Source organism: Lissotriton vulgaris, chromosome 9 (assembly GCF_964263255.1).
Source record: "Lissotriton vulgaris chromosome 9, aLisVul1.2, whole genome shotgun sequence".
Taxonomy (NCBI): Eukaryota; Metazoa; Chordata; class Amphibia; order Caudata; family Salamandridae; genus Lissotriton; species Lissotriton vulgaris.
Window position 1 is genome coordinate 1224949247 of NC_141697.1, and position 26362 is coordinate 1224975608.

At 48.6% G+C, this 26362-nt stretch overlaps 1 protein-coding gene across 3 annotated transcripts in view; it reads right to left on the minus strand.

The window, feature by feature from the left end:
* Positions 1-12536: 12536 nt before the first annotated feature.
* Positions 12537-26362, minus strand: part of LOC147693103 (uncharacterized) — a 30415-nt gene continuing 16589 nt past the window's right edge. For 2 of the 3 annotated variants that reach the window (XM_086936882.1, XM_086936883.1), the window contains exon 5: positions 12590-13591. In XM_086936882.1, the coding sequence (XP_086793008.1) occupies positions 13570-13591 (22 nt within the window). In that variant the 3' untranslated portion in view covers positions 12590-13569. Of the gene's footprint in view, positions 13592-26362 lie in introns of all 3 variants that reach the window. The other variant, XM_086936881.1, reaches the window with a different exon arrangement.

Here is a 26362-nt window from a genome sequence, read left to right on the forward strand (position 1 = left end):
ACAACCAGCTCGCCGCCTTCCTCGAAGCCAACAAATCCCTCGACTCTTCACAATCTGGCTTCCGAGCAAAACACAGCACTGAGACCGCCCTCATCGCAGCAACAGACGACATTCGAACTCTACTGGACAATGGAGACACAGTCGCCCTCATCCTCCTCGACCTCTCTGCAGCCTTCGACACAGTCTGCCACAGCACCCTTTTACAGCGCCTCAGAAACATCGGAATCCAAGGAAAGGCACTGGAATGGATCACCTCGTTCCTCTCCGGAAGAACCCAGAGAGTCCGCCTCCCACCATTCAAGTCCGAGGCCTCGGAAATCATCTGCGGCGTACCACAAGGATCCTCACTTATCCCCACCCTCTTCAACGTATACATGAGCCCCCTCGCGACCATCGCCCGCCAACACAACCTCAACATCATCTCTTACGCGGATGACACTCAACTGATCCTTTCTCTCACCAAGGACCCCAGCACCGCCAAAACTAACCTACACGAAGGAATGAAAGAAGTCGCCGAATGGATGAAACAAAGCCGTCTGAAACTGAACTCAGACAAAACAGAAGTCCTCATCTTAGGTAAATCCCCCTCTGCATGGGACGACTCCTGGTGGCCGGAAGCCCTCGGAAAAGCACCCATCCCGACAGACCACGCACGGAACCTTGGCGTCATCCTGGACTCTTCACTTTCAATGAACAAACAAGTCAGCGCCGTATCCTCATCCTGCTTCAACATCCTTCGCATGCTCAGAAAAACATTTCGCTGGATCCCCACCGAAACCAGGAAAACAGTCACCCATGCCCTGGTCACGAGCCGACTGGACTACGGAAACACCCTCTACGCAGGTACCACCGCCAAACTCCAGAAGAAACTACAACGAATCCAAAACGCCTCAGCCAGGCTCATACTAGACATCCCACGCAATGAACACATCTCTGGCCACCTTAAAGACCTCCACTGGCTACCCGTCAATAAAAGGATTACTTTCCGACTGCTTACCCACGCACACAAATCACTCTACGACATCGGACCAGATTGCCTCAACTCTCGACTGTCCTTCTACACCCCCTCCCGCCAACTTCGCTCTTCCAGCCAAGCACTCGCCACTGTCCCTCGCATCAACAAAACCACCATGGGAGGCAGATCCTTCTCATACCTGGCTGCCAAAACATGGAACTCACTCCCCGCTTACCTTCGCCTCACCCAGAATCACCTAGCGTTCAGAAAACAACTTAAAACGTGGGTATTTGACAAATAATCCCCCTCCCTAAGGATATCTAGCCCCCCTCCCCTCCCCAAGCGCCTTGAAACCCTCCGGGTATGTAGTGCGCTATATAAATTTTATGACTTGACTTGACTTGACTCCTAACTTTACGACTCCTAAATGCCTTCTGTGAATACCGAAATGAGCAAGTGCCTTCTATGAATACCAAAATGGTAGTAAGTTTAGGATTTTGTCTTAAGTTAGTTCTGTGAATCGGGCTCATAGACACTGAAGACAGACCCTTTTCGTTCTCAAACTCTCCTCATGTTGCAGTCACCTACATAGCTGGGTGTTTAGACACCTAGGCACTGAAAGCGAATGGGAAAAAGCCTTTACATCACGGCTTCAACCACACTGTGCCTTAACAATGTGTTCCGAACCACAAATGAGTCTTTACAACTAATTCCTTTACCATGCTAGTTGTTACAATGACTTGCCTTAAGGGAAGCATTGTTAGACTGATGCTGGACTTGAAGTCCAACACCTTCCCTACTGTTTCACAGGATGGAGTTGGAATAGGAATTTATACTATTCCAAAGTCCAGCGCGTACCCTAAGGCAAGTCATTGCCACAACATACGTGGTAAAGGAATACGTTGTAAAGATGCATTCCTGGATCGGACTGCGTTGTTAATGCAGGTGTTATAAATGCCTGCGCAGTTCCAACATACAACCAAGGCAAGTCCACCCTGTCTCTAGCTCTCTTTCTGTGAAGCTCTTTGAGGTGCGGAGACATAGGCTGGCCGCAGAACTCTCCATAGCAAAAACTCACGTGGACTCTGCAAGTAGACCGTATGTTTAGTCTTTATTGTTATGTTACATTGTGCTATGTTATGTTATGAGTATTTGTAGAGCGCACTATCATTCACAAGTAAAGTGCTCTGATATGGAATAGGAGGTTGTTCCTAACTTTAGTAGCGCCCGTCCTCCTGATCTGGTTCAGTGTATGAGTGGGATGAGTGCGAGAGGAGCCCTGTGATGCGGAGCCGTCTCTGTGCTGGGTGGAACTTAAGGAGATGATACTGTTCTGGTAGGTGGGGTCTGTGTTGTATACTTACTTGAATGTGTAAGTGAGGAGTTTTAATTGAGCGCATTTGTGTCTTGGGAGCCAGTGTAGTGGCCTGAGGTGTGGTGTGATGTGGGTTCTGTGTGGGAGGTTAAGGATGGTTCTTGCTGCTCAAAGGAAGCAAATCTTTTTTAAAGGTTTGTCATTGGAATCTGTAACTAAGAGTGACTCTTAGTATACTGCTTAGCACAAACATAAAATATCATTTATTTGACTTTTTTTTACAGTAATAGTGCAAGAAGTAGAGTAATGATGGACAGCCGCAGACCTGATGTGAGATGTACAGTACTAAAGTAATATACCGAGTACTAATGTAATGCTAAGAATCCCAATCTGCAATCTAGAGTATTTATGTGTAACTGACAGTACTGCTGTGAGCATGACTGTACTGACGGAAGGTGTTCGGTCTGGATGTGAGATATTTTATAGTGATGTAACTTTAGTGTATTAACGTTCAACACGGGATTCTGATTTGAGATGATCGTAATCATGCAAGAAACTGCGTTCCGCTATAACTTTGATAGTACTAATCTGGGATTTTAAGTACTTATGAGATCTACAGTACTGCTCTGAGCTCTAGAGTGCTAAATGATAGAGTTGTAATCTGAGATCCCGAGTGCTGACGTGAGCTATATAGGACTTCTGTGAAATCTACACTACTGCTTTGAGATGTAAAGTATCTTAGAACTACAGTCCTGATGTGAAATTGAGTGTATCGCAAACTACAGAACTTATGTTAAACCTATTGTACCGGTGTGTTCCATTGTGAGACATAGAGGGTTGTGAGGTGAGATCCAGAGAGTTGGTGAGATGTCATGCCACTTCTTTCTTCACACCTTTAGAGCGGGGCCTCCAAATTGCTGAGCCTGGTCCAGGAGAGGTGAGGTCTGGTCTCCGGTCTATCCGGGTGAGTGATAATTTACCTCTTACCTAAAATTGGTGAATAGTATCGAACTCTCACACAGTTTTTTTTATATGGTGTTGTTTTTTTCAGGTTTGAGACATTTGTGGATTGACACAGAGAAAAGAATAATGAGTTCCGGTCATACATATCCTTTTTGTATAGTTGAATCACTATTTTCTTTGAATAACACATGCAGTAGCATAAAAAATTGAAGAACAGAGGCCCTGAAGAAAGCCTAGGGTATTGCCCTTAAGGCTGAAACATGTTGGCCCCTATACAGTTATTTGTTTGAAACTGTCTTTTCATGCACTGTTCCTGGTTTTAATTAGGAAGAGGCCAATCTCTATTAAAGTTTTCTTCCTTTTGCCCTCTATCCTATTTTAAATCACCACTTCAACACTTTCTTTTTTGGTTTTGCACTGCACTGGTTCCCATCATATATCAATGTCTACAAGGTCCTGGAGTGATTGTGGGTCGGAACCCAACTCCGACCGTGGGTTTGGTAGAAACGTCTCAATGATCTAGAGACACACCATCCCCAAAGGATGACCAGATGATAGTATTAATCGCAACAAGACTTTGATGGGTATCCTATATTTGTTCATTGGTTTTACCCACAATCACTATTTGGTTCTGTGTGTATTGTTTGAATGCTTAAATTAGTAGGTAGATCCCCTTGGTATTCGATAGACTTAACAGTTATCGTTACCCCTCAATAGAGGTTCCCTTTGTTCCTCATATTCAAGACCCCTAGGTTTTCTTGTAGTGAAAAGCTTTAAAGTTCTAACATAAGAGGGACATTGCAGATATGTTGCATAGAGTACTGATGTATGATCCCTCAATCACTGACGCGGCTCTAGAGATGTGATGTAGGATGCACAGTAAGGAGGTAAGATACAAAGAGCTTGCATGACTTCTAGAATTCTTTCATACTAGAGTAATGTTTAACAATACTGATGCGATTTGGAAAATTATTATAGCTTCTGGAACAATGATGTGAGATTTAGAGCCGGGACCTTCGTTTTAGAGCACTTGCGTAAGATCTTGAGAAACATCATGAGATGTAGAACATTGCCACCATATGGATGTGACAGAACTGACGTATGATCTAGCATACGTATGCAACATGTAGACTACTCATTTGAGATGTAAAGTAGTTAGATGCATCAAGAACACTGAGGTGAGTGTAACTATGTGACTTCTAGAATACTGATGTGAGTCTTAGAGTATAGATTTGAGATTCAGAGTACTCCTGTAAGATCTGGAGCATGGGCATCACATCTAGAACATTGGTGCTTGATAAGAAGTACTAAAGCATGATCTAGGTTACTAGTGTAACATCTAGAACACTGGTGAGAAGCCTGAACTCCTGATCTAGAGGAAATGAGTTTGCAATCATCTTGGGCTCTTTCTTCAGAAAGAAAATTGTGAAAATAAGACATCAGTTTACCTCAATTGCTGAAAATTTGCCTCGGACAAATGTGCATCTGTTCCAGGCAATCAGTAGAACACATGCCCAGGCCAAAAACATCAACTACTGTTCTCGTCACAAGCTGCTTGTGTAATGTGACCAGAGCTGTTTTAACTTATTTGGGGGCATAAAGGGACTTATCTCCGCTTTTTGGCTTTAAATGCCCAAAAAGCGGAGACAATGTTTTCGCCCTATCACCAAGAGGGTGCTAACATGCATAATCGTATGTTAGCACACTTTTTCCCTACGCCTCCCTTTGCATCTCCAATTAGATGCAAAGTGGGCGTTCCTTCCCAGAATAACTGGAAAAATGTCGCTAACTGACATTTTGCCAATTATCAATGGGCACGCTAACAAGCATAGCGATAAGAAAAGTAGCGCTAACCGCGGTTATCACTACTTTCCTTACACCTGCGTTTAGTTTGACTTAGCCATGATATCCAATGGAAGATGGATATCATGGTTAAGTCTGCCCTGCCCTATCACCAACATTTCGCTAATCATTGTGCGATTATCGCTGGAATTCCACCGATAATCGCACAATATGTAGCTATCGCTGATATTTCTATCGCTTTTGAGATAAGCGTCGCTGATAGCGCGCTATCTTATCGATAGAAACCAGCGATAGCCGGCGATAATTATCCTAGTGCTAAGTGCGCTTAACGATAATTATTGACGGTTGATGGTGATATGCCCCTTGGACTTTTAGAAACTCATTCTGGATATTCTGTGAAACATAGAACAGCCAAAGAGGTCACTGCAGAAGACATTAGAAAACTTTACTCCAGACATCCTTTTGTGTAGTATCCAGCTAAGACAGAAGGTTCTAATTTTCCAGAAAGCGCCTGTGGTAAAAATCCACAACTAGACATTTGACTTTCAGGCCAATTTAATGATTTTGTTTTGCCTTTTGCTTTCCAGAGGGATTTTATCACTAGGGCTTGCAGAAGGTGGCAAACAGGGGGAGGCATGTCATGTTAAACTCCACCACCCACATCACGCTGTTGGCTGCCCGTGGACTCGAAATAAAGATGAATGGAAGCGAGTATCTGGATAGCGAAAAATTGGAAATGGTCCAAAAATATAAATATTTGGGGCCTGATTCACAGAACTAACTTAAGACAAAATCCTAACTTTAAAGTCTGTCTTAAGTCTGTCTTAAGACAAACTTAAGACAAAATCCTAACTTGTGTGAATACCAAAAGTAGTAAGTTTAGGATTTTGTCTTAAGTTAGTTCTGTGAATCGGACCCACTGGGTTACTCTTCTGAGATCTCTGACGTAGAAGACACATAGCAAGCAACACTTGCTAAAGTGGACCTGCTTTTGGGGGTCAGTTAAGATATAATGCCTAATATGGGGGGTTACTTTGACTCAGTTTTTGAAATTTTATAATGCAAAAAACAGTACATGTTGCGATTTATGGTCACCACTAGACTATTCTCCATTAAAATTATAATTCTGATAAATTGGGGGTGGGGGGCATATTAAAAAGAGCATTTGCCCTTTCTTCTTATGCAGTCATAGTGGGGGCCGTGGGTAGAGACACACGCGCCCTACGTAGAGACATAAGGGTGGCAAGAAGGAAAGCGGACGCCACCTTGTCAGGTCCAAGAAAAGACTCTGTAGCCATCATGTTCTGTTTTTTGTGCCATGTTGTGCCTTGGGTTTGTTAAGTGGCACCGCATTACACCCTCCAGCAGCTAGAAGACATATGGAGCGGGCAAAACTTGCATTATTTGGTGTGGCATAATCATGTAGAATTCTAAGTGTTCTGCAAAATTACTTTTGAACTACGCAAAAAGAGAAATTTTGCGTTTAGTGCTATTTCTTAGCAAAAAAATGCCCCCTCACATCCAAAATGGACACATGGATGCATTTTGCTCTAAGAAATAGGTCTAAATGCAACAGAACATGAATAGCAAGTGCAAGCAGCCTCTCGTACTCGCTAAATGTGCTCTTTGTGTAGGATTTGCTCCCAATTTACAGACAGCATTTAGCCCTATTTTCTCAGCACAAAATGCACACTTGCATCCAAAATAGACCCAAGGATGCATTTTGTGCTAAGAAACAGTGCTAAATGCAGCAGAACATGAATAGAGAGCACAAACGGTCGCTTGCACTTGCTAAATGTGTTCTAGCAGTAGGATTTCCCCCCAAATTACTCTTAATTACGCAAGCAGGAGTAATTGCGTAATTATTGGTAATTCTGTTTCAAAGAATAACACGGAATTACCAAAATTACTCCGATTATTCCAGCGTAATTATAATTCTACCCAAGCCTGGAAAACACCCACGCGTTGCAACACGTTCAGAGTATTTTACCAGCATGCTCATCAACCCTTGTTTATACCAGTGTTCTTCTGACTCCAATTCCATCAAAAGTTTCAAAGCTTCTCTGAGACAGCCTCATCTATCTTCAACTGTCTACGAGACTTCACTGCCACTGGAGCACATTCTGGAAGGCAGTGGTCACCTCTAGGGCATTAGTACTGCGCACAGTGGCCCCATGGTAGTGGGTCGCACCATCTTAAAGCAAACTAGAAAGGAACACCCAGATCTTGGTAAATGGTGAGCAGCGCTATGTGTAACACTGGAATTATAGTAACTCGGAACCTGATTCACAAAGGCACAGTTAACAAAATTCTAACTTAGACCCAAAGTGTAACTTTACTACTTTTCGGTCTTCACAAAGGTAAGTTACTACTAGTAAGGTTACTACTAACCTTGACCTGTCCTCAGGCCAGGTCCGCTCCCCCACCTCTCCAGCGTTCCCTGCTGGTGCTCTGCTGCTGCCCACGCCACTGCAGCCATCGCTGGACGTTCAAGGCCCTCCTCCACCCACAGGCTCCCGTCTGCGCCTCATCCCTGGTGGCCTAGTGGTGGGCGGTAAGTATCACGTCTGACCTCTTGCTCTGTTTGTCTCTCTATCTCTCCTTTATTTCCTCTTTTTTGCTGCACTTTAAAATCGTTTCTCTCTGCCTTTAACCTTGTTGCCTGTTTCTAATCTCTGCCTGCTTGTCTCTTAGTGCCCATCTCGCCCGCCCGCCCCGCATTCCTCCCGCATTCCTTCCCGCAGCTGCGTCCCCTGCGGCCCGCCCCCTTCCTCTCCCATTCGCCACCCGCCTCCCAGCTGCTCCTCCCTCCCTCCACCCTTCTTAATGCACCAGAGGCGCACCAGAGGCAAGCCCGTCTGCGCCTGGACCGCGCCCAGCGCCCGGCACCCTGGACCCCCGCACCCCACCGCGCCAGTCCTAGACTCAGCTACGACGCCGAATCCCTCCACGCTCTCAACACCGACCGAGACCAACGCTGCGTCCAGTCAGCCCCGAAACGCACCCATGGACCCTTCTCCTGGCGGAACTGCAGCTTCACTTGCAACAGAACGACCAAACCATCGAGGACTAGACCCAACCACCTCCGCTGCATACTCCTCACACCCGCTCCGCACGGAAACACGCCATCGAACTGTGGGACCTACTCGACACCACCACCCCGGACGTAGCCTTCCTGACGGAGACGTGGTGGAACGACTCCCCGGCCCCAGACATCACCGTCGCCATCCCAGACGGCTACAAGATCACCCGCAGGGACCGAGCCAAAGGTACCGGAGGAGGACTAGCCATCGTCCACAAGTCCACCATCGAGGTCACCACCCAAGCAGACGACACCCTCCACACCGCCGAACACATGCACTTCCAGATCCACACCAACCCCAACACCACCCTCAGAGGAACGCTCATATACAGACCCCCCGGACCCCGAGCCCAGTTCAGCGACTCCATCGCTGACCTCGCCAGCACCCACGCCCTCGCCTCCCCGGACTACATCCTCCTCGGGGATCTGAACTTCCACCTCGAGAACAACAACGGCGTCAACTCCGCAAAGCCGACAACCTCGCCAACCTCGGCCTCAGACAACTCGTGACCACACACACCCACGCTGCCGGCCACACACTGGACGCCGTCTTCTCGACTAGCACCCACGTCGCCTTCAACCACACGACTGAACTCCACTGAACAGACCACCGCTGCATCCACATCACCTTCAGAAAACCCACCATGCACCACCGCACCCAACAGCTACCCCGCCGATACTGGAGCAAAATAACCGAAGACCAGCTGCCCTCCACCATCGCCATGAACCCTCCCACCGAGCTCAACAACCCTGACATCACAGCCCGCAACCTCAGACAGTGGATCGACGACTGTGCCAACACCCTCGCCCCTCTGAAGAAACCCCCCAACAACAACGCCAGCAAGAGAGCCTCTTGGTTCACCAACGAGCTTCTGACCTCCAAGCGCACATGCCGGAAACTGGAGAAGATCTGGCTCCACGCCCGCACACCGGACACCCAGGCAGCCCACAAGGATGCCACCCGCAGACACCACCACCTCATCAGACAAGCCAGGTGATCCTCCTTCACAGACCGCCTAGACAACAACGCACACAACAGCAAAGAGCTCTTCCGCATCATGAAAGAACTCTCCAACCCCAGCGCCAATGCCAAAGACATCCCTCCCTCACAGGAACTGTGCGATTCCCTCGCCAACTTCTTCCATCGCAAGATCACTAACATCCATGACAGCTTCAACACCGCGACCGACCCGACCGCACCAGACCCCACCCCTCCCGCGAGCACCATCAGCACCAACCATCTGACTTCCTGGTCCAACGTCTCTGACGACGAGACGCGCAAGGTCATGAACTCCATCCACTTAGGATCACCGACAGACCTGTGCCCACACCACATATTTAACAAGGCAGACGCAACCATCGCACCCCAACTACGGAGGGTCATCAACGTCTCCTTCGAAAATGCGACATTCCCGGAAAGCTGAAAGCATGCCGAAATCAACGCCCTCCTCAAGAAACCCAAGGCGGACCCCAAGGACCTCAAGAACTTCCGGCCCATCTCCCTGCTCCTGTTCCCGGTGAAGGTCATCGAGAAAATCGTCAACCTGCAGCTGACCTGTCACCTGGAAGAAAACAACATCCTGAACCCGTCCCAATCCGGATTCAGACGAAACCACAGCACCGAGACAGCCCTCATCGCAGCCACAGATGACATCAGGCGCCAACTAGACAACGGGGAAACATCTGCCCTCATCCTCCTGGACCTATCGGCCGCCTTCGACACGGTCTGCCATCGCACACTAAAGACCCGCCTCCAGGAAACTGGAATCCAAGAGAAGGCCCTCGACTGGACCACATCCTTCCTCTCCGGCAGATCCCAGAGCGTCCGCCTCCCGCCCTTCCGATCCAAAGCCACTGACATCATCTGCGGCGTCCCCCAGGGCTCCTCCCTCAGCCCGACGCTGTTCAACATCTACATAGCCCAACACCACAACCTCACCATCATCTCCTACACCGACAACACTCAGCTCATCCTCTCCCTCACTAAGGACCCGCACTCCGCCAAATCCAACATCCACGACGGGATGAAGGCCATCGCCGACTGGATGAGGAGCAGCCGTCTGAAACTGAACTCAGACAAGGCGGAGGTCCTCATGCCCGGACGCACCCCCTCAGCCTGGGATGCCTCCTGGTGGCCGACCACCTTGGGAACAGCACCAACGCCAACCGACCACGCACGCAACCTAGGATTCATCCTCCACTCCACCCTCTCCATGTCCAAACAGGTCAACGCTGCATCCTCCTCCTGCTACAACACCCTCCGCACACTCCGCAGAATCTACAAATGGATCCCGACCGAGACAAGAAGAACGGTAACACAGGCCCTCGTAAGCAGCTGGCTGGACTACGGCAACGCACTCTACGCCGGAATCCCAGCCAAACACCTGCGTCGTCTCCAGCTCATCCAAAACGCCTCCGCCCGACTGATCGTCAACGTACCCCGCCGCTGCCACATCACCTCCCACCTGCGAGACCTCCACTGGCTCCCCGTCGAAAAGAGGATCACCTTCAAACTCCTCACCCACGCACACAAAGCACTCCCCGCATCCAGCGTACTACCTCCTGCGGCAGATCCTTCTCCCACCACGCCGCCAAAACCTGGAACACCCTACCTACCCACCTACGTCAGACTGAAGACCTACTCGCCTTCAGAAAACGCCTCAAGACCTGGCTTTTCGAGCAGTAACGGTGCCACCTCCCCCCCCTCCACCCCCCCCCCCCCTCCAGCGCCTTGAGACCCTCAGGGGTAAGTAGCGCACTATACAAGTCCTCTGATTGATTGATAGATACTAGTAACGTTACTACCAGTAATTTTACTAGCAGTAACTTTACTACTAGTAATTATACTTGTAGTAACTTACTAGTAATTCTAGTAGTAACTTTACTAACAGTAAAGTTACTAGTACTAACTGACCTTTGTGAGTACCGAAAAGTAGTAAAGTCAGAGTTTTGCTTTAAGTTAGACTTTTAGTCTAACTTTACCCTTGTGAATCAGGGCCTTATACTTTAGGTCTAAACTTAAACTTCAGGTGTAAAATAGACTCCAGGTGTAAAGTTAGACTTCAGGTGTAAAATAGACTCCAGGAATAAAGTTAGACTTCAGGTGTAAAAAAGACTCCAGGTATAAAGTTAGACTTCAGGTCTAAAGTTTGTCTTCAGGTGTACAGACAGACTTCAGGTGTAAAATAGACTCCAGGAATAAAGTTAGACTTCAGGTGTAAAATAGACTCCAGGTGTAAAGTTAGACTTCAGGTTCAAACTTAGACTTTAGGTCTAAAGTTAGACTTCAGGTGTAAAGTTAGACTTTAGGTCTAAAATTAGACTCCAGGTGTAAACTTAGACTTCAGGTGTAAAGTTAGACTTTAGGTCTAAACTTAGACTTCAGGTGTAAAGTTAGACTTCAGGTCCAAACTTAGACTTTAGGTCTAAAATTAGACTTCAGGTGTAAAGTTAGACTTTAGGTATAAACTTAGACTTCAGGTGTAAAGTTAGACTTTAGGTCTATATTTAAACCTCAGGTGTAAAGTCAGTCTTTAGTTTAAATTTAGACATCAGGTGTAAAGTTAGAATTCAGGTCTAAAGATAGACTTCAGGTGTAAAGTTAGACTTCAGGTGTAAAGTTAGACTTTAGGTCTAAACTTAGACTTCAGGAGTAAAGTTAGACTTTAGTTTAAATTTAGAGTTCATGTCTAAGTTTACCTTTGTGATCGGGCCTTCAATGTAACATCAGGGACCCACGATACAATATTTTAATTGCATTTGAATAGGAACACTTCCACTACAAAATGCTCTCAATGGCAAATGCTATTTTGGGTAACAAAATCTAAATTGAAGGAAATTGCAATTCTCATATCAAATACACTGGATGTGGATTACGTCGAGACATAAAAGCATTAAAATGTGGCTGGATGGTTAAAATGTGTTTGGCATTTACCAATATCTCTGGACCGAGGTACTAAAGGGTATTTATTAAGAACGTGAATGGGTTTAGCCTTCTATTGTGATAAGATCTGGAATAGAATTAGGGTTTCTGTGATTCTTTAATGAAAGGACTGAATCGGTTGGCCCATATTTAACTTCTTTCTCCTAAATATTTAAATCTGCGTTGAGTCTACTTGTGGCCATTGTTGAAGAGCTAAACCAATAGAAGCGTTATTGCCGCAATGGAATTTTTACTCTTACTGAAGCAGTCACAGTTGGTGCTACCATAGGATATGTAATATAAAATTATTGTGTGATCTTGAATAATTCAGTACGAATAATTTTATAATGTATGATATACTGACTGATTGAGACTTGAACTATTGCTATTGAAATGATTGTCTATATGAACTGGATTGGTCAAATAACGTGTCGCATTTTCAATATCACTTGCATGGGACACCAGCGACGCAAGAGACTGAGGTCGTTACTGTACTGATGTCACATCTAGTGTACAGACCTGTGGTCTATAGGACTGATGTGTTTTTTTAAAACTCTTTTTATTAACACGCTCATCACCCAGCACAAGATATGACAATACAAAGCAGGTACAGAAGTGCCTTGCAATATAGTAGCTTCATCAAGGTAAGTCTTCGCTTCACTTTGGAGGAGTGACAGACCACATACAATCATCATACATGACCAGACAGTGGGCATTCTCTTCACTTTCTCCCCTTCGCCTTGTCGATGGAGCCTCCCTTTGGCCCGATGACATGTATACGTCTAGGTTCTTCTCCTGATACACTTGCCAAGGGCCCCACACCTTCTCCCAGTTCTTAGAGCATCCCCTACATACTACTGCTGTGTGATCAAGAATATGTATGTTTCACTTGAAGCAAGACACAGGGGGCCCGATTTACAGAACTAACTTAAGACAAAATCCTAAACATGCTCCTTTTGGTATTCACAGAATTTAGGATTTTGTCTTAAGACAGACTTAAGACAGACTTAAGTTAGGATCTTGTCTTAAGTTTGTCTTAAGTCTGTTTTAAGTTTGTCTTAAGACAAACTTAAGACAAAATCCTAACTTCTGTGAATACCAAAAGTAGTAAGTTTAGGATTTTGTCTTGTTAGTTCTGTGAATCGGCCCCAGGGTAAGGATGTCGTAGGGACTGTACTGATGTGATACCTAGAGTATCGAAGTAAGATGCCCAGTGCTGCTGGAGAGGTATAGAACTGCCCTAAAAAAGGCACAGAGGTAGCGCCTTATGCTTCCGCTACTTCATGCTGCTACCGACTGCGCAGTTCCTTTGTTTATCCATCAACAGGCTCAGCGCTGCCTTAAGACATCCACATATGTACGCAAGGTCCAGAGGACTAATGTGAGATAGAGAGCGCAGACCACTCATACAGGCATCAGACGTCAAGATACCGCTGGTTTCCGATGAGTGGGGAGGATCACCCTGGTGCCACAGATCACACATGGGCAGAGTAAGGTCTATGGACAGATGTTTCCAATGGGAATTTGTGTCAGCCTTCCTCTCTGGGAATCCTGCAAAAAAAAGAGGCACAATCGTGAATGTGTCATAGTTACACGCATACCTTTTCTGGTACAAATTCAGTAGAGTTTAAAGATGGAGGAGGACCAACAGGATTCCAGAAGTCCCAATATGGTCTTTCCTTTAAATGATGGAGCTAACCCATATGCAGACCATAAACCAGAAGGACTAAGAGGACCCATGCAGCTCCCTACCCCTTCTTAGACTATCGGAGGTATTAAGAGGATGCATTAAGTGGGACTGGGGGAAGAGTTGGTAGGAGTCCTTACCATCCGGAGAGGATGGTTATATTGGAGGTAAATAAAGAATCCCCTATTGTTTGTAGGGTCCAAGATTGACTTTAACAGAACACTCAGCACCATGATGGACCTGAGGGCTGGCAGCCAGGTGCGGCCTCTGGTATTCCTGCATACGAGAATAATGAGGGACTCTGGGGTGTATTTACTAAGATTTTATGCTGTGTTTGCATCACAAAAGTGACACAAAATCTTTTTTTCCCTTTTTATTTTCCAGTGTGAAACCTGTTGTGCGCTGGAAAATCACTTGAAAGTAATGTAAAATGCGCTGTTTTGTATTACTTAGTGTCAAGGGGGCGTTCCATGGGTAGTACATGGCGTTCCCATCCAACAACCCAAAACCCTATCCCTATTTACTTAAAAAACTAGACAGGGTTTTGTGGCAAAAATGTGCACCCATTTCAAAAAGGTGCTATGAAGGAGAAATGCTTTAATATCAACTTTGCATGTGTGCCGCACTGTGCAGCACACATCCCAAGTGGGAAAAGTTTTAAAGTTAGTCTAAGCACAGTATTTTGTACTGGAAGGGAATCCTTCCAGTACAGAACCTATGCCAGACTCCGGGAGGCACCACTGCACCATGGTGCAAAGGTGTGTCCGTGGCGCACAGCAGCACATTTCTGTGCCGGCGCTAGGGAGTGGGGAGGAGAGTGCAGCGTTCTGTAAATAAGGTGCTCTCCTGCTCTCTCCTTCTCACGCAGCACAGCGCAGCATTTGCGGCTGCTGAACTGCGCTGCGTGATAATCTTGTAAATCTGGGTCTCGGAGTCATCTAAGACCTGGTGAGACTGAGTCCCACACCTCGACTCCCACGTTAAACAAGGAGTCTTCCCATTGGGGAAATACCCGTGACTTCATAGAAACACATCCCAGAGGCCTCTAAGACTAAGGATATCAGAAGCAGAGCTTGTGCGCACCGGTCAAGACTGTGTGCACATTAGGGCCCAGAGTCACTGAATATTTTGTGTCAGGGTTGAGTCACTTTTTTAACGCAGCCAGGATGCACTATGCATTTCCTAATTTACTAAGCCACGCAAAGGCTGATTCGAGCGGCTTTGTGAGATTTAGTTAAAAAAAAAGTAATGAAATGCAGGACACAGCGCTGCCTCGCGTTACTTTGTTTACATTGAGAAGTTCCATGGATGGAGCACAGGCGTACTCGTGCATCCACTTATGGATTTTAAAGCAAAAGTAGATTTACTGAATGCAGTAAACCAGGGTTTGCACCAAAATGGTGCGTATACCCATGGCTTGTGTAACAACAAGAACTATCTTTATTTCTCCCTTTTACTTCCTCTTTCTATGTGTGCTGAATTCTGCAGAAAATGCAGATAGAGGAGAATGTCCCTAAGAATTGTTTTTGTGCAGAAAGGTACCCCATCATTCCAAAAACAATGATGCTCATAAAGCAGGCCCCCTTTCACCATGGTGCAAGGGGGCCTGCTTCGGCACTAGGCTGCGTGAAGTGCACCAGCACTATGAGAGAGCAGAAGTGCGCCATATCTTTGTAGATATGTCACATTTCTGCTCTTTCACTTTTACTCAACACAGCTCAGCAAGTTTCCTCCACAAAGTGGGATTGCTGAGAGGTGGTCAGAGGCCATGCCCACTTTACACCACTCTGCTTCTTGGCGCTCTGCCGGTGGGCCGATAAGGTCCCCTTGTGTCCTGAGGACCTCAGGACTAAAGTGGACTTCATCACCCAGGCAGAAGTGCGCCAGATGGCGTGTTTGCAGAGTGGTGTAGAAGGTTGGCGTGGCCTCTGACCACCTCTCGGCAATCCTACTTGGTGGGGCTTACTGGAGGTAACAGGAGGGCTGGTCGGACCCCAGGGGTCATCAAGAGGCAAGGAGACTTCATGCCCTAACCAAGAGCGCGCCAAGAGATGCGTTTTCACAGTGGTGGAGTAAGGGGGTGTGGCTTGCAACCACCTCTCAGCAATACCACTGTGTGGGGCTTGCTGGAGGCACCAGGTAGGCTAGTTGGCCTCTAAGGACCCCTGGCAGCGAAAGGGACATCAAACTCAAACCAAAAGTGCACTAGGAAGCATGTTTGCAGAGTTGTGGACAAATGGGGCATGGCCTGCTATCAGAACTAAGCAATCCTGCTGTGTTGGACTTACTCACACCCCAGCAATGCACTGCTGATGATGTCACATATTACATCACTCATGACATGGTCAGTAAAATCACTGATGACATCACTGGTGACATCGTCCACATAATCTCTGATGCACCTACTCCCACCCCAATATAGCCTTTTATACACCCACTCCAAATTTCAGACTACCATTCTCGAAACAATAGACACACCAATACCAGTTAGTACATACCCACACACTGGTTCATAGGTCTACACACACGTCCACTCACTCACCCATAAAGCCACTCATACACCCAGTCACTCACCAAGACAGGCACTGATATATGCACTCATACAGACACTCACACACCGCCACTCACCCATAGAGCAACTCACACACCTAGTCACTCACCCAAAGAGTCAATCACACTGCCACTTACTCACCTATGCAGTTATATACACACCACCTCACTTATTCATACAGGTACAAACACTTAATTACTCTCTTATACAATCACTGACACAAGCACAAACTCATCCATACAGCCACTCTCACAATCACTCACTAACACATACAATCACTTACATACTCCAACACTGACATATACTGCCTTTCACATATGCAGTTACTCACCCATATACCACTGAGACATTCATTCACAAATCAACACCGCCATACTTACTCTCACTCACCCATACAGCCCCTCGCAGATGCACTCATGAACCCATATACCCAGTGAATCACCCACTCACACATCCATGTAGGGAGCCACACAGACAGTCAGGCACCCATACAGGTACTCAGACAACCAATCAATAACCCATACAGACACTCATGTAGCTACTCACCAACCCATGCAGCCACTTACACACCAACTGACAGACTGATACAGATATTCACACGTATCAGTCACTCGCCATACATTCACTGAGACACGTTATTCACTCACTTATACAGTCATTCATGCATCCACTGAATCATCCATACAAACACTCATACACCCACTTATTCTTCAATACACCTTGGCGTATTTATATATAACATTTGTTAGAAATGGGATCCCTGGCTGGCCAGGGCTTTCGCCAAAGTCAGTCAGAGACCACCACTCCTAAGTCAGGGCAAGAGAGTTACACGCCAAGATAACCCCTACTCACCCTCTAGGTAACGTGGCGCGAGGAGCAAGGCTAAACTTGGAGGCGATATGAGTTAAGTATTTGCGCACGCACCCCAGCAACAACACCCAAGGCCCACCACAAAGGAACTCCACACAAGGTTATATATAAAAATAGCCTTTGTATTACACCAAAACACATTAGATAAAACACACACTTTGCAATGTGCCAGAGGCACGGGCAGAGTTTACAGGGGATATTTACAAGACAGGGCCACCTGGACCACTGTCAGGAATCAGCACTTTTAGAAGTAACACTTTTAGAACATAGCACATAGAAATTAAAATCACTGTAGTACACAACCAGTAACTACTGTTAACCAGGACCTCACTAGCACCACCTGTACTAGGGAGAAAACAACCACCTACATATCACACTACCTGTAGAGGTGTAAGAACATAACACATGATGCAATGCATAACATTCATTCAGAGGTGTAAGGAGGGAAAACACATGATGCATCAACAATACATTCAGAGGTCCATAACAATAACAATTGCGCCAAACTCACAAGACACCACCTGTGAATGTCCCTGTGTCCCAATGTCAGGGCCTAAACGTGGCAGTTGCCCACAAAGTGCTGGGCAACTGGTGTAGATAATGAGGGTCAACGCTGGAGCCTCGCAGGCTCTGACCAAATCTACTGTCCCCCAAAGAGCCTTGCTGGGCTCTAAAGTACGCAATGTTCCTGAGCCTTTCTGGGGCTCTAAACACACTGTGGCACCTTTGAGCCTCTCTCAGGGCTCTAGAACCGACAATGCCCTTGAGTGCTGGGGAGCCTCGCAGGCTCTGTAGAACAAATGCCCCCCTGAGCCCCACTGGGCTCTGCACACAATGCCTGGAGCCTCTTTCAGGGCTCCGAACACGAAATGGGGGCGTAGTTGGAGTCCCCCTCCTGGGGACTCAGAGAACCAAGTAATGCCCACACGAGCCTCTCTTAGGCTTGAAAACGAAGGAAATGCCACCTGGAGCCTCGGGGTTCCTAATGATCAATGCACCCGTTGCTGGAGCCTCTCTAAGGCTCTAAGGAATGCCTTGGGTTGGGGGGAGCCTCGAGAACTGGAGCAGCACTCACCGGGACGTTTGCTGGTGCTGCGCGTCTCTCCTCAGCGGCGGCTCCTCTCCTCAGCGGCGGCTCCTCTCCTCAGCGGCGGGCGGCCTCCGGTGATCCTCTGTTCTGCTCACCAGGTGCCAGGCGGGCCCTCCCGTTCCCCGGGGGAGCCCCACCATATCCGGCGTTGGTGTCTCGGGCTTCCCTGCAGCTTCCCCCAGCTGGGCCAATCCCAGCGCGGCTCAAGGGCGGGACTTCCGGGTTGCTCCAGACCTGGCAACGTCCTGCTGCAGCTTGCCTGGCTTCCTGCCTCGGGTGTCCGCCAATGACAGCGCGGCCCGAGCAGGGAGGCGGGCACTTCCGGGTCGCACTTGGCAGCGGCCCGGCAACGTTCCAAAACACTCCTGGGCTGCGGCGGTGATTTCAACACGGGGTGGGCTCTCGTGTTAATGAAATATCCAGCGAGGTGGGCACTCGCTGTGGGGGTCAACAAACCCGTGGGCAATGCGCCGAAATCGGCAAAAACGGGTCCAATGCCGGGTGGGCACCGGCCTTTACAAATAAAGCGCTCCCCAGCGCTACAGCCAAAATAAAGCGCTCTTAAGCGCTAGAAGCAGAACAAAGCGCTCCCAGGTGCCCTCAGGCAGATAAAGCGCTCCCAGCGCTGGCAGACAGAATAAAGCGCTTCCAGGCGCTTCAGGGGAAACACAAGTTCAGCAAAAGTTCCTCAGGGCAGGCAGGGGGCAAGGCTGGGCCCAGAGCCAGCACACTGGGTCTCCAGGCAGGGAGACACTCCAAGTGGCGGTCCTCTGGCCCAGCAGCAGCAGCAGCCCCCTCAGGCAGAATCCTGGAAGAGAACAATTTCAGTGGGGACACAGCCCCATTTTTATACACCAAATCCTTTGTTCTGGCACAGGGTGGGGGCAGACCCAGTCGCAGCTGGTCCTTGAGTACCCTTGATGGCCCAACCACCCCTTTCTTTCACTGGCAGGGCTAGGGTCATCAGTCACACCACAGGGGGGCGGAGACAGCATTGTGTGGGGAAAACCCAGCCCATCCAGGACACAGGTACACTCCTCCCACACATCACTCATGCTAATCTCCCACTCACCACCGGCAGACCCATCCAGCCTTCCTGGAGCCAGGCTCACCAGCCTGCTCCAGCCAATCACATGACAGACATATTTTACACTAATATGCCAAGTCCTAGAAGTGGCACTTCTACATATGACACACTCATGCAACACACACCATTGCGAAGCATTCACTCTCACGAGTTCGCACATATCAGATTCGAACCTGTACACCCCACACATCAGGAACTACCAGGAACACATACATTCCCCATGCATTCCTATGGGAGGGCAGGCATATCTCATCACATGCACTCAGAGTGCGCACGCACTTTCCACTGGGACACAGTGAAAGTGCGCAGAACCCAAAAATCACCATCACCAGGTCACCATTACAAGCAAAAAGTCTAGGGGTGAACCTGCCATAAGGGCCAGGTCCAACACAACCCCCTTCCAGCCAAAACGCAGGGTAGAACAATCCCCACCGTGATGGACTTCCCTGCTTGGGGCGATAGAACACGGACGCGGGCCCGCAACTGCAGGGACACCCTCCTGTTCTACGCCACGGTGAACCCATGGGATTCCTTCTCAACCCACTGTCTGGACCAACTGGGCTACCCCACTGGTACTCCCAAGCTGTCCGCGGCCAGGACCAGGCCCTGGGCCACCCAGGTGCCACCGGTCCTTGCCTATTCGCAGAGCGGGGGGTAGTAACCCCTGGCACATAGTAGCCATTCTCCACTCTCCCTGTCTGCAAGACAGGACTAGACTGCCACTGGTTCTCCAGCCTAGTGCCTACAAACTCAGGCGGACGAGGAGTCTCAGGGAAGGCTCTCCTCCCCCTACCTCTTCTTCTAGGGTTCCTCCTCCTCCTGCGAGGGGTACCCTTACAGCGCCACTCCAACCCAGGGTTTAACCCCCTCAGGTTGCGCCGGGGTCAGAGGTGGGCTCTCCCACCCTCTGCACCCCCTTCCAGAGGTCTGCCCTCTCCCAACTGGAGAAGTTCCTCTGGAAGAAGAACCGGTCAGGACACTGGTTACAGTCGTCCTACCCTTCAGGTCAGGCTGAACCTAAACCTGGCCTCCCAACCTCCGGTCTAAAACCTTTGGTGGAACAATTGCCTGGCACTCCAGGACTTCTGGGGGCTCACACGCAATCCCCCTGAGGCTGACACATGACCCATGTGTCGTGTGACTGTCTGCCTGGCGCAGATCTCCCGCCTCCTGTCCACCTGACAGTGGGCAAAGATCCCCCAGCACAGAAGTGGCGCCACCCGGGTCCCTCCAAGAAGATCTAGCCCAACTGGCTAGTCCCTGGTCCACTGGTGCATCCACTGGGAAACTCATCCCCCAATCACTCCTCACTTCGGACTTCTGTGCACTCCCTCCTGGAGTAGCACTGCCGGACACTGGAACCCCTGGAGCTCTAGTTACAGACACTCCAGGTTCCCTAGACACTAGGAGATCCTCCTCAAGTGTACTAACCGGACAGCCTAGGTCCCTAACCTGGTGTTCCCTCAAGAAACCATCCAAGTCCTGAGGCAGGGCTTCGGGCGTCTGGGGACCCTCGGTCTCCCTCTCACTCCTGCTCCACTGAGCCAGGAAGGGAGCCCCTATACCCTCCTCGCTATCCTGGGACCTAGCTGGGCTACACTGAGCCTCCTCCACCACGCTGGGCTGGAGGATACCTATACCACTACTGTTGGACTCACTCACTAGGGACTCTAAAGAACCTCTAGCACTCTCCCAGCGGTCTGCTTCCTCTGCAAGCTCGTATGGTTCAGACAATCCACACCCTACTAGGTGTTGGCGCAATCCTGGATAAACAACACTGAGCAACTGCTCTCTGAGAAACATATCAAACAATATGTCCCAATCACATTTTGTGGGCTCCCGTACCCAATCACACAGGGCTCCACAACAGTCATCCACAAAATCTTCCCAAGACTGATGAGACGGTTTCCTAAGGTTCCTAAACCTCAACCTATTCTCCTCCTCTGGGGAAACAGGAACCATACTCGGGGAACTGGGAGTGGGATTTCCTACACTGAAATCTATGTAGCTGCCACCACTGGACTCAACCCTCCCTGGAGAATCCAGACAAGCAACACTGCGCGCAGGGGATAGTCTACCCTCCAGAGCTACTTTGCCTCTGGTGGAGGCCCTCTCAGCCTCCTCTATCCTTTCCTGCGCTAAGACCCGCTCAGTCTCTAGCTGTTTCTTCTTAACCTCCAGCTGCACCATAGCCTGGGCATGCTCTAACCTGAGCTTCTCTAAGGCCAGCTGGTGTTCCCTTTCTCTTCTCCTATCTTCCAGCTCCTCTGGGGACAGGGAAAGGGATGAGGCGCTGCCTCCTATGCTGGACCCAGCAAGGGACTCCCTATCTATGGGGTCCTCACTATCTGCTGGCGTCCCTGTGCTATCATTTTCTTCCTCCTCTTCTGAATCTTCAGGGCTCCCCACAGACCCACCACCCTCCTGGTGTGAGGCCCGGGCCCTTTCCTCACTGCGCTCAAGATCCCATTGATCCTCTTGCCATTTGATCATGCATCTCCTAAGTGCATACCAGCCTGACTGATCCGCCCCTATGCCTCTCTCTTCACAGAACTTTCTCAGCTCCCACACACCGTATGTGGCTAGATCATTGAAATCAAAAACAAGCTCCATTCTGGCAGACGTTCTGGTGAAAAGATTACACAGGGAACCTAGGGGTCTGAGCTAACACAGGAGTACACAATTCACAAAGGTTCAGCAAGTTCCCTCTCCCAGAGAACTTACACTCACTTGCCTAGTGCCACACACCATTCATTCACACACAACCCCCCCCTCGGACCGGTAAGGCCGTTTCTACCACCCCTGATTCCTCAACCTGACCACATGTGACACAGGTACCAAACTCTGGGCGCGGGGCAGGGGAACAAATGTACTGGACACAATTGCACAATGATACCTTCAGGAGAAGAAAATAATGGAACTTCAAAAACAATAATCCCCTAAAATGTGGTCATCTAAAATGCAGAGTTTTGTAGTGTGGCCTGTCGCCACTGTGGTACAGCGCAAACACAAATCCTTATCCTCACCGCTGCGTCCAATGTTAGAAATGGGATCCCTGGCTGGCCAGGGCTTTCGCCAAAGTCAGTCAGAGACCACCACTCCTAAGTCAGGGCAAGGGAGTTACACGCCAAGATAACCCCTACTCACCCTCTAGGTAACGTGGCGCGAGCAGCAAGGCTAAACTTGGAGGCGATATGAGTTAAGTATTTGCGCACGCACCCCAGCAACAACACCCAAGGCCCACCACAAAGGAACTCCACACAAGGTTATATATAAAAATAGCCTTTGTATTACACCAAAACACATTAGATAAAACACACACTTTACAATGTGCCAGAGGCACGGGCAGAGTTTACAGGGGATATTTACAAGACAGGGCCACCTGGACCACTGTCAGGAATCAGCACTTTTAGAAGTAACACTTTTAGAACATAGCACATAGAAAGTAAAATCACTGTAGTACACAACCAGTAACTACTGTTAACCAGGACCTCACTAGCACCACCTGTACTAGGGAGAAAACAACCACCTACATATCACACTACCTGTAGGGGTGTAAGAACATAACACATGATGCAATGCATAACATTCATTCAGAGGTGTAAGGAGGGAAACACATGATGCATCAACAATACATTCAGAGGTGCATAACAATAACAATTGCGCCAAACTCACAAGTCACCACCTGTGACTGTCCCTGTGTCCCAATGTCAGGGCCTAAACGTGGCAATTGCCCACAAAGTGCTGGGCAACTGGTGTAGATAATGAGGGTCAACGCTGGAGCCTCGCAGGCTCTGACCAAATCTACTGTCCCCCAAAGAGCCTCGCTGGGCTCTAAAGTACGCAATGTTCCTGAGCCTTTCTGGGGCTCTAAACACACTGTGGCACCTTTGAGCCTCTCTCAGGGCTCTAGAACCGACAATGCCCTTGAGTGCTGGGGAGCCTCGCAGGCTCTGTAGAACAAATGCCCCCCTGAGCCCCACTGGGCTCTGCACACAATGCCTGGAGCCTCTTTCAGGGCTCCGAACACGAAATGGGGGCGTAGTTGGAGTCCCCCTCCTGGGGACTCAGAGAACCAAGTAATGCCCACACGAGCCTCTCTTAGGCTTGAAAACAAAGGAAATGCCACCTGGAGCCTCGGGGTTCCTAATGATCAATGCGCCCGTTGCTGGAGCCTCTCTTAGGCTCTAAGGAATGCCTTGGGTTGGGGGGAGCCTCGAGAACTGGAGCAGCACTCACCGGGACTTTTGCTGGTGCTGCGCGTCTCTCCTCAGCGGCGGCTCCTCTCCTCAGCGGCGGCTCCTCTCCTCAGCGGTGGGCGGCCTCCGGTGATCCTCTGTTCTGCTCACCAGGTGCCAGGCGGGCCCTCCCGTTCCCTGGGGGAGCCCCACTCGATCCGGCGCTGGTGTCTCGGGCTTCCCTGCAGCTTCCCCCAGCTGGGCCAATCCCAGCGCGGCTCAAGGGCGGGACTTCCGGGTTGCTCCAGACCTGGCAACGTCCTGCTGCAGCTTGCCTGGCTTCCTGCCTCGGGTGTCCGCCAATGACAGCGCGGCCCCGAGCAGGGCGGCGGGCACTTCCGGGTCGCACTTGGCAGCGGCCCGGCAATGTTCCAAAACACTCCTGGGCTGCGGCGGTGATTTCAACACGGAGTGGGCTCCCGTGTTAATGAAATATCCAGCGAGGTGGGCACTCGCTGTGGGGGTCAACAAACCCGTGGGCAATGCGCCGAAATCGGCAAAAACGGGTCCAATGCCGGGTGGGCACCGGCCTTTACAAATAAGGCGCTCCCCAGCGCTACAGCCAAAATAAAGCGCTCTTAAGCGCTAGAAGCAGAACAAAGCGCTCCCAGGTGCCCTCAGGCAGATAAAGCGCTCCCAGCGCTGGCAGACAGAATAAAGCGCTTCCAGGCGCTTCAGGGGAAACACAAGTTCAGCAAAAGTTCCTCAGGGCAGGCAGGGGGCAAGGCTGGGCCCAGAGCCAGCACACTGGGTCTCCAGGCAGGGAGACACTCCAAGTGGCGGTCCTCTGGCCCAGCAGCAGCCCCCTCAGGCAGAATCCTGGAAGAGAACAATTTCAGTGTGGACACAGCCCCATTTTTATACACCAAATCCTTTGTTCTGGCACAGGGTGGGGGCAGACCCAGTCGCAGCTGGTCCTTGAGTACCCTTGATGGCCCAACCACCCCTTTCTTTCACTGGCAGGGCTAGGGTCATCAGTTACACCACAGGGGGGCGGAGCCAGCATTGTGTGGGGAAAACCCAGCCCATCCAGGACACAGGTACACTCCTCCCACACATCACTCATGCTAATCTCCCACTCACTACCGGCAGACCCATCCAGCCTTCCTGGAGCCAGGCTCACCAGCCTGCTCCAGCCAATCACACGACAGACATATTTTACATTAATATGCCAAGTCCTAGAAGTGGCACTTGTACATATGACACACTCATGCAACACACACCATTGCGAAGCATTCACTCTCACGAGTTCGCACATATCAGATTCGAACCTGTACACCAAACACATCAGGAACTACCAGGGACACATACATTCCCCATGCATTCCTATGCATGGGGAATGTATGTCATCACATGCACTCAGAGTGCGCACGCACTTTCCACTGGGACACAGTGAAAGTGCGCAGAACCCAAAAATCACCATCACCAGGTCACCATTACAAGCAAAAAGTCTAGGGGTGAACCTGCCATAAGGGCCAAGTCCAACAACATTCTTAAACTTTTTAGAAACACACATAGTCACTGGATGATGTCATAAGTGATGTCATCAGTGATGTCACTGACCATGTCATGAGTGATTTAATATGTGGCATCATCAGCAGTGCATTGCGGAGGCACAAGCTCAGCTAACTATAACAGCTGAATTTCACAGGTTTTGTATGAGTGAAATGTCAGCCTAAGTATAAAGTTACTCTAACCTGTGTTTTTTTTTATATATATATATATATATTCACTGAAAAAACCATAGGTTATAGACCATATATAGTTAGGAATTAGCATTTACAAAACCTTGAAAATTCACTGAAAAAACCATAGGTTATAGACCATATATAGTTAGGAATTCGCATTTACAAAACCTTATTTTACTCACACAAAACCATTGAAATTCCATATATAGTTAGTTGCACTAACTATATATCGCGCACCCGCAATCCACTGCTGATGATGTCACATATTACATCATTCATGACATGGTCAGTGACATCACTGATGACATCACGGATGACATCTCAAATGACATCACTGATGACATCTCAAATGACATCACTGATGACATCACTGATGACATCTCATTTGACATTACTGATCACATCACTGATGATATCATTCATGTGATAATACGATGAACCTCTTCAGACTCTAATATAACCTTAGATACAATCAGTGTAAACAGACACTCACAGACTGTCACTCATCCATGGAGTTACTCACACACCTAGTCAGTCATGCAAAGAATCAATCACACCTCCATTTCCTCAACTATACAGTTATACAAACTTTACTTATTCAAACATATACTAACACATATTTACTCTCTTATACAATCCCTGATACAAGTTCACAATGATCCATACAGCCACTCACACATTCACTGGCTCTTATGCACAGTTATTTATATATGTCAACTCTCACATGTACTGTGTTTTACATATGTACTTACTTTGACATGTAGCACTGAGATATCCATTCACTCACCAATACACTCATGCACACAGTCAACCGCCCATACAGCTGTTTCCACATGCACTTTTGAAACCATACATCTAGTGAATCAACTGCTCACACATCTATGCACAGAGTCATACACCTCCCAGCCACCCACACACACACTCAGTCTCCCATACAAATACTTGGGCAACCAATCAATAACCCATATAGTTACTCATATAGCTACTTATCAACACATGCAACAGTTTACAGAACAACAGACATAATGATGCACAAATGAAGACAGTTTAGTCACTAACCCATGCACTCAGTGAGACACATTTAATCACTCACTCATACAGTCAGTCATGC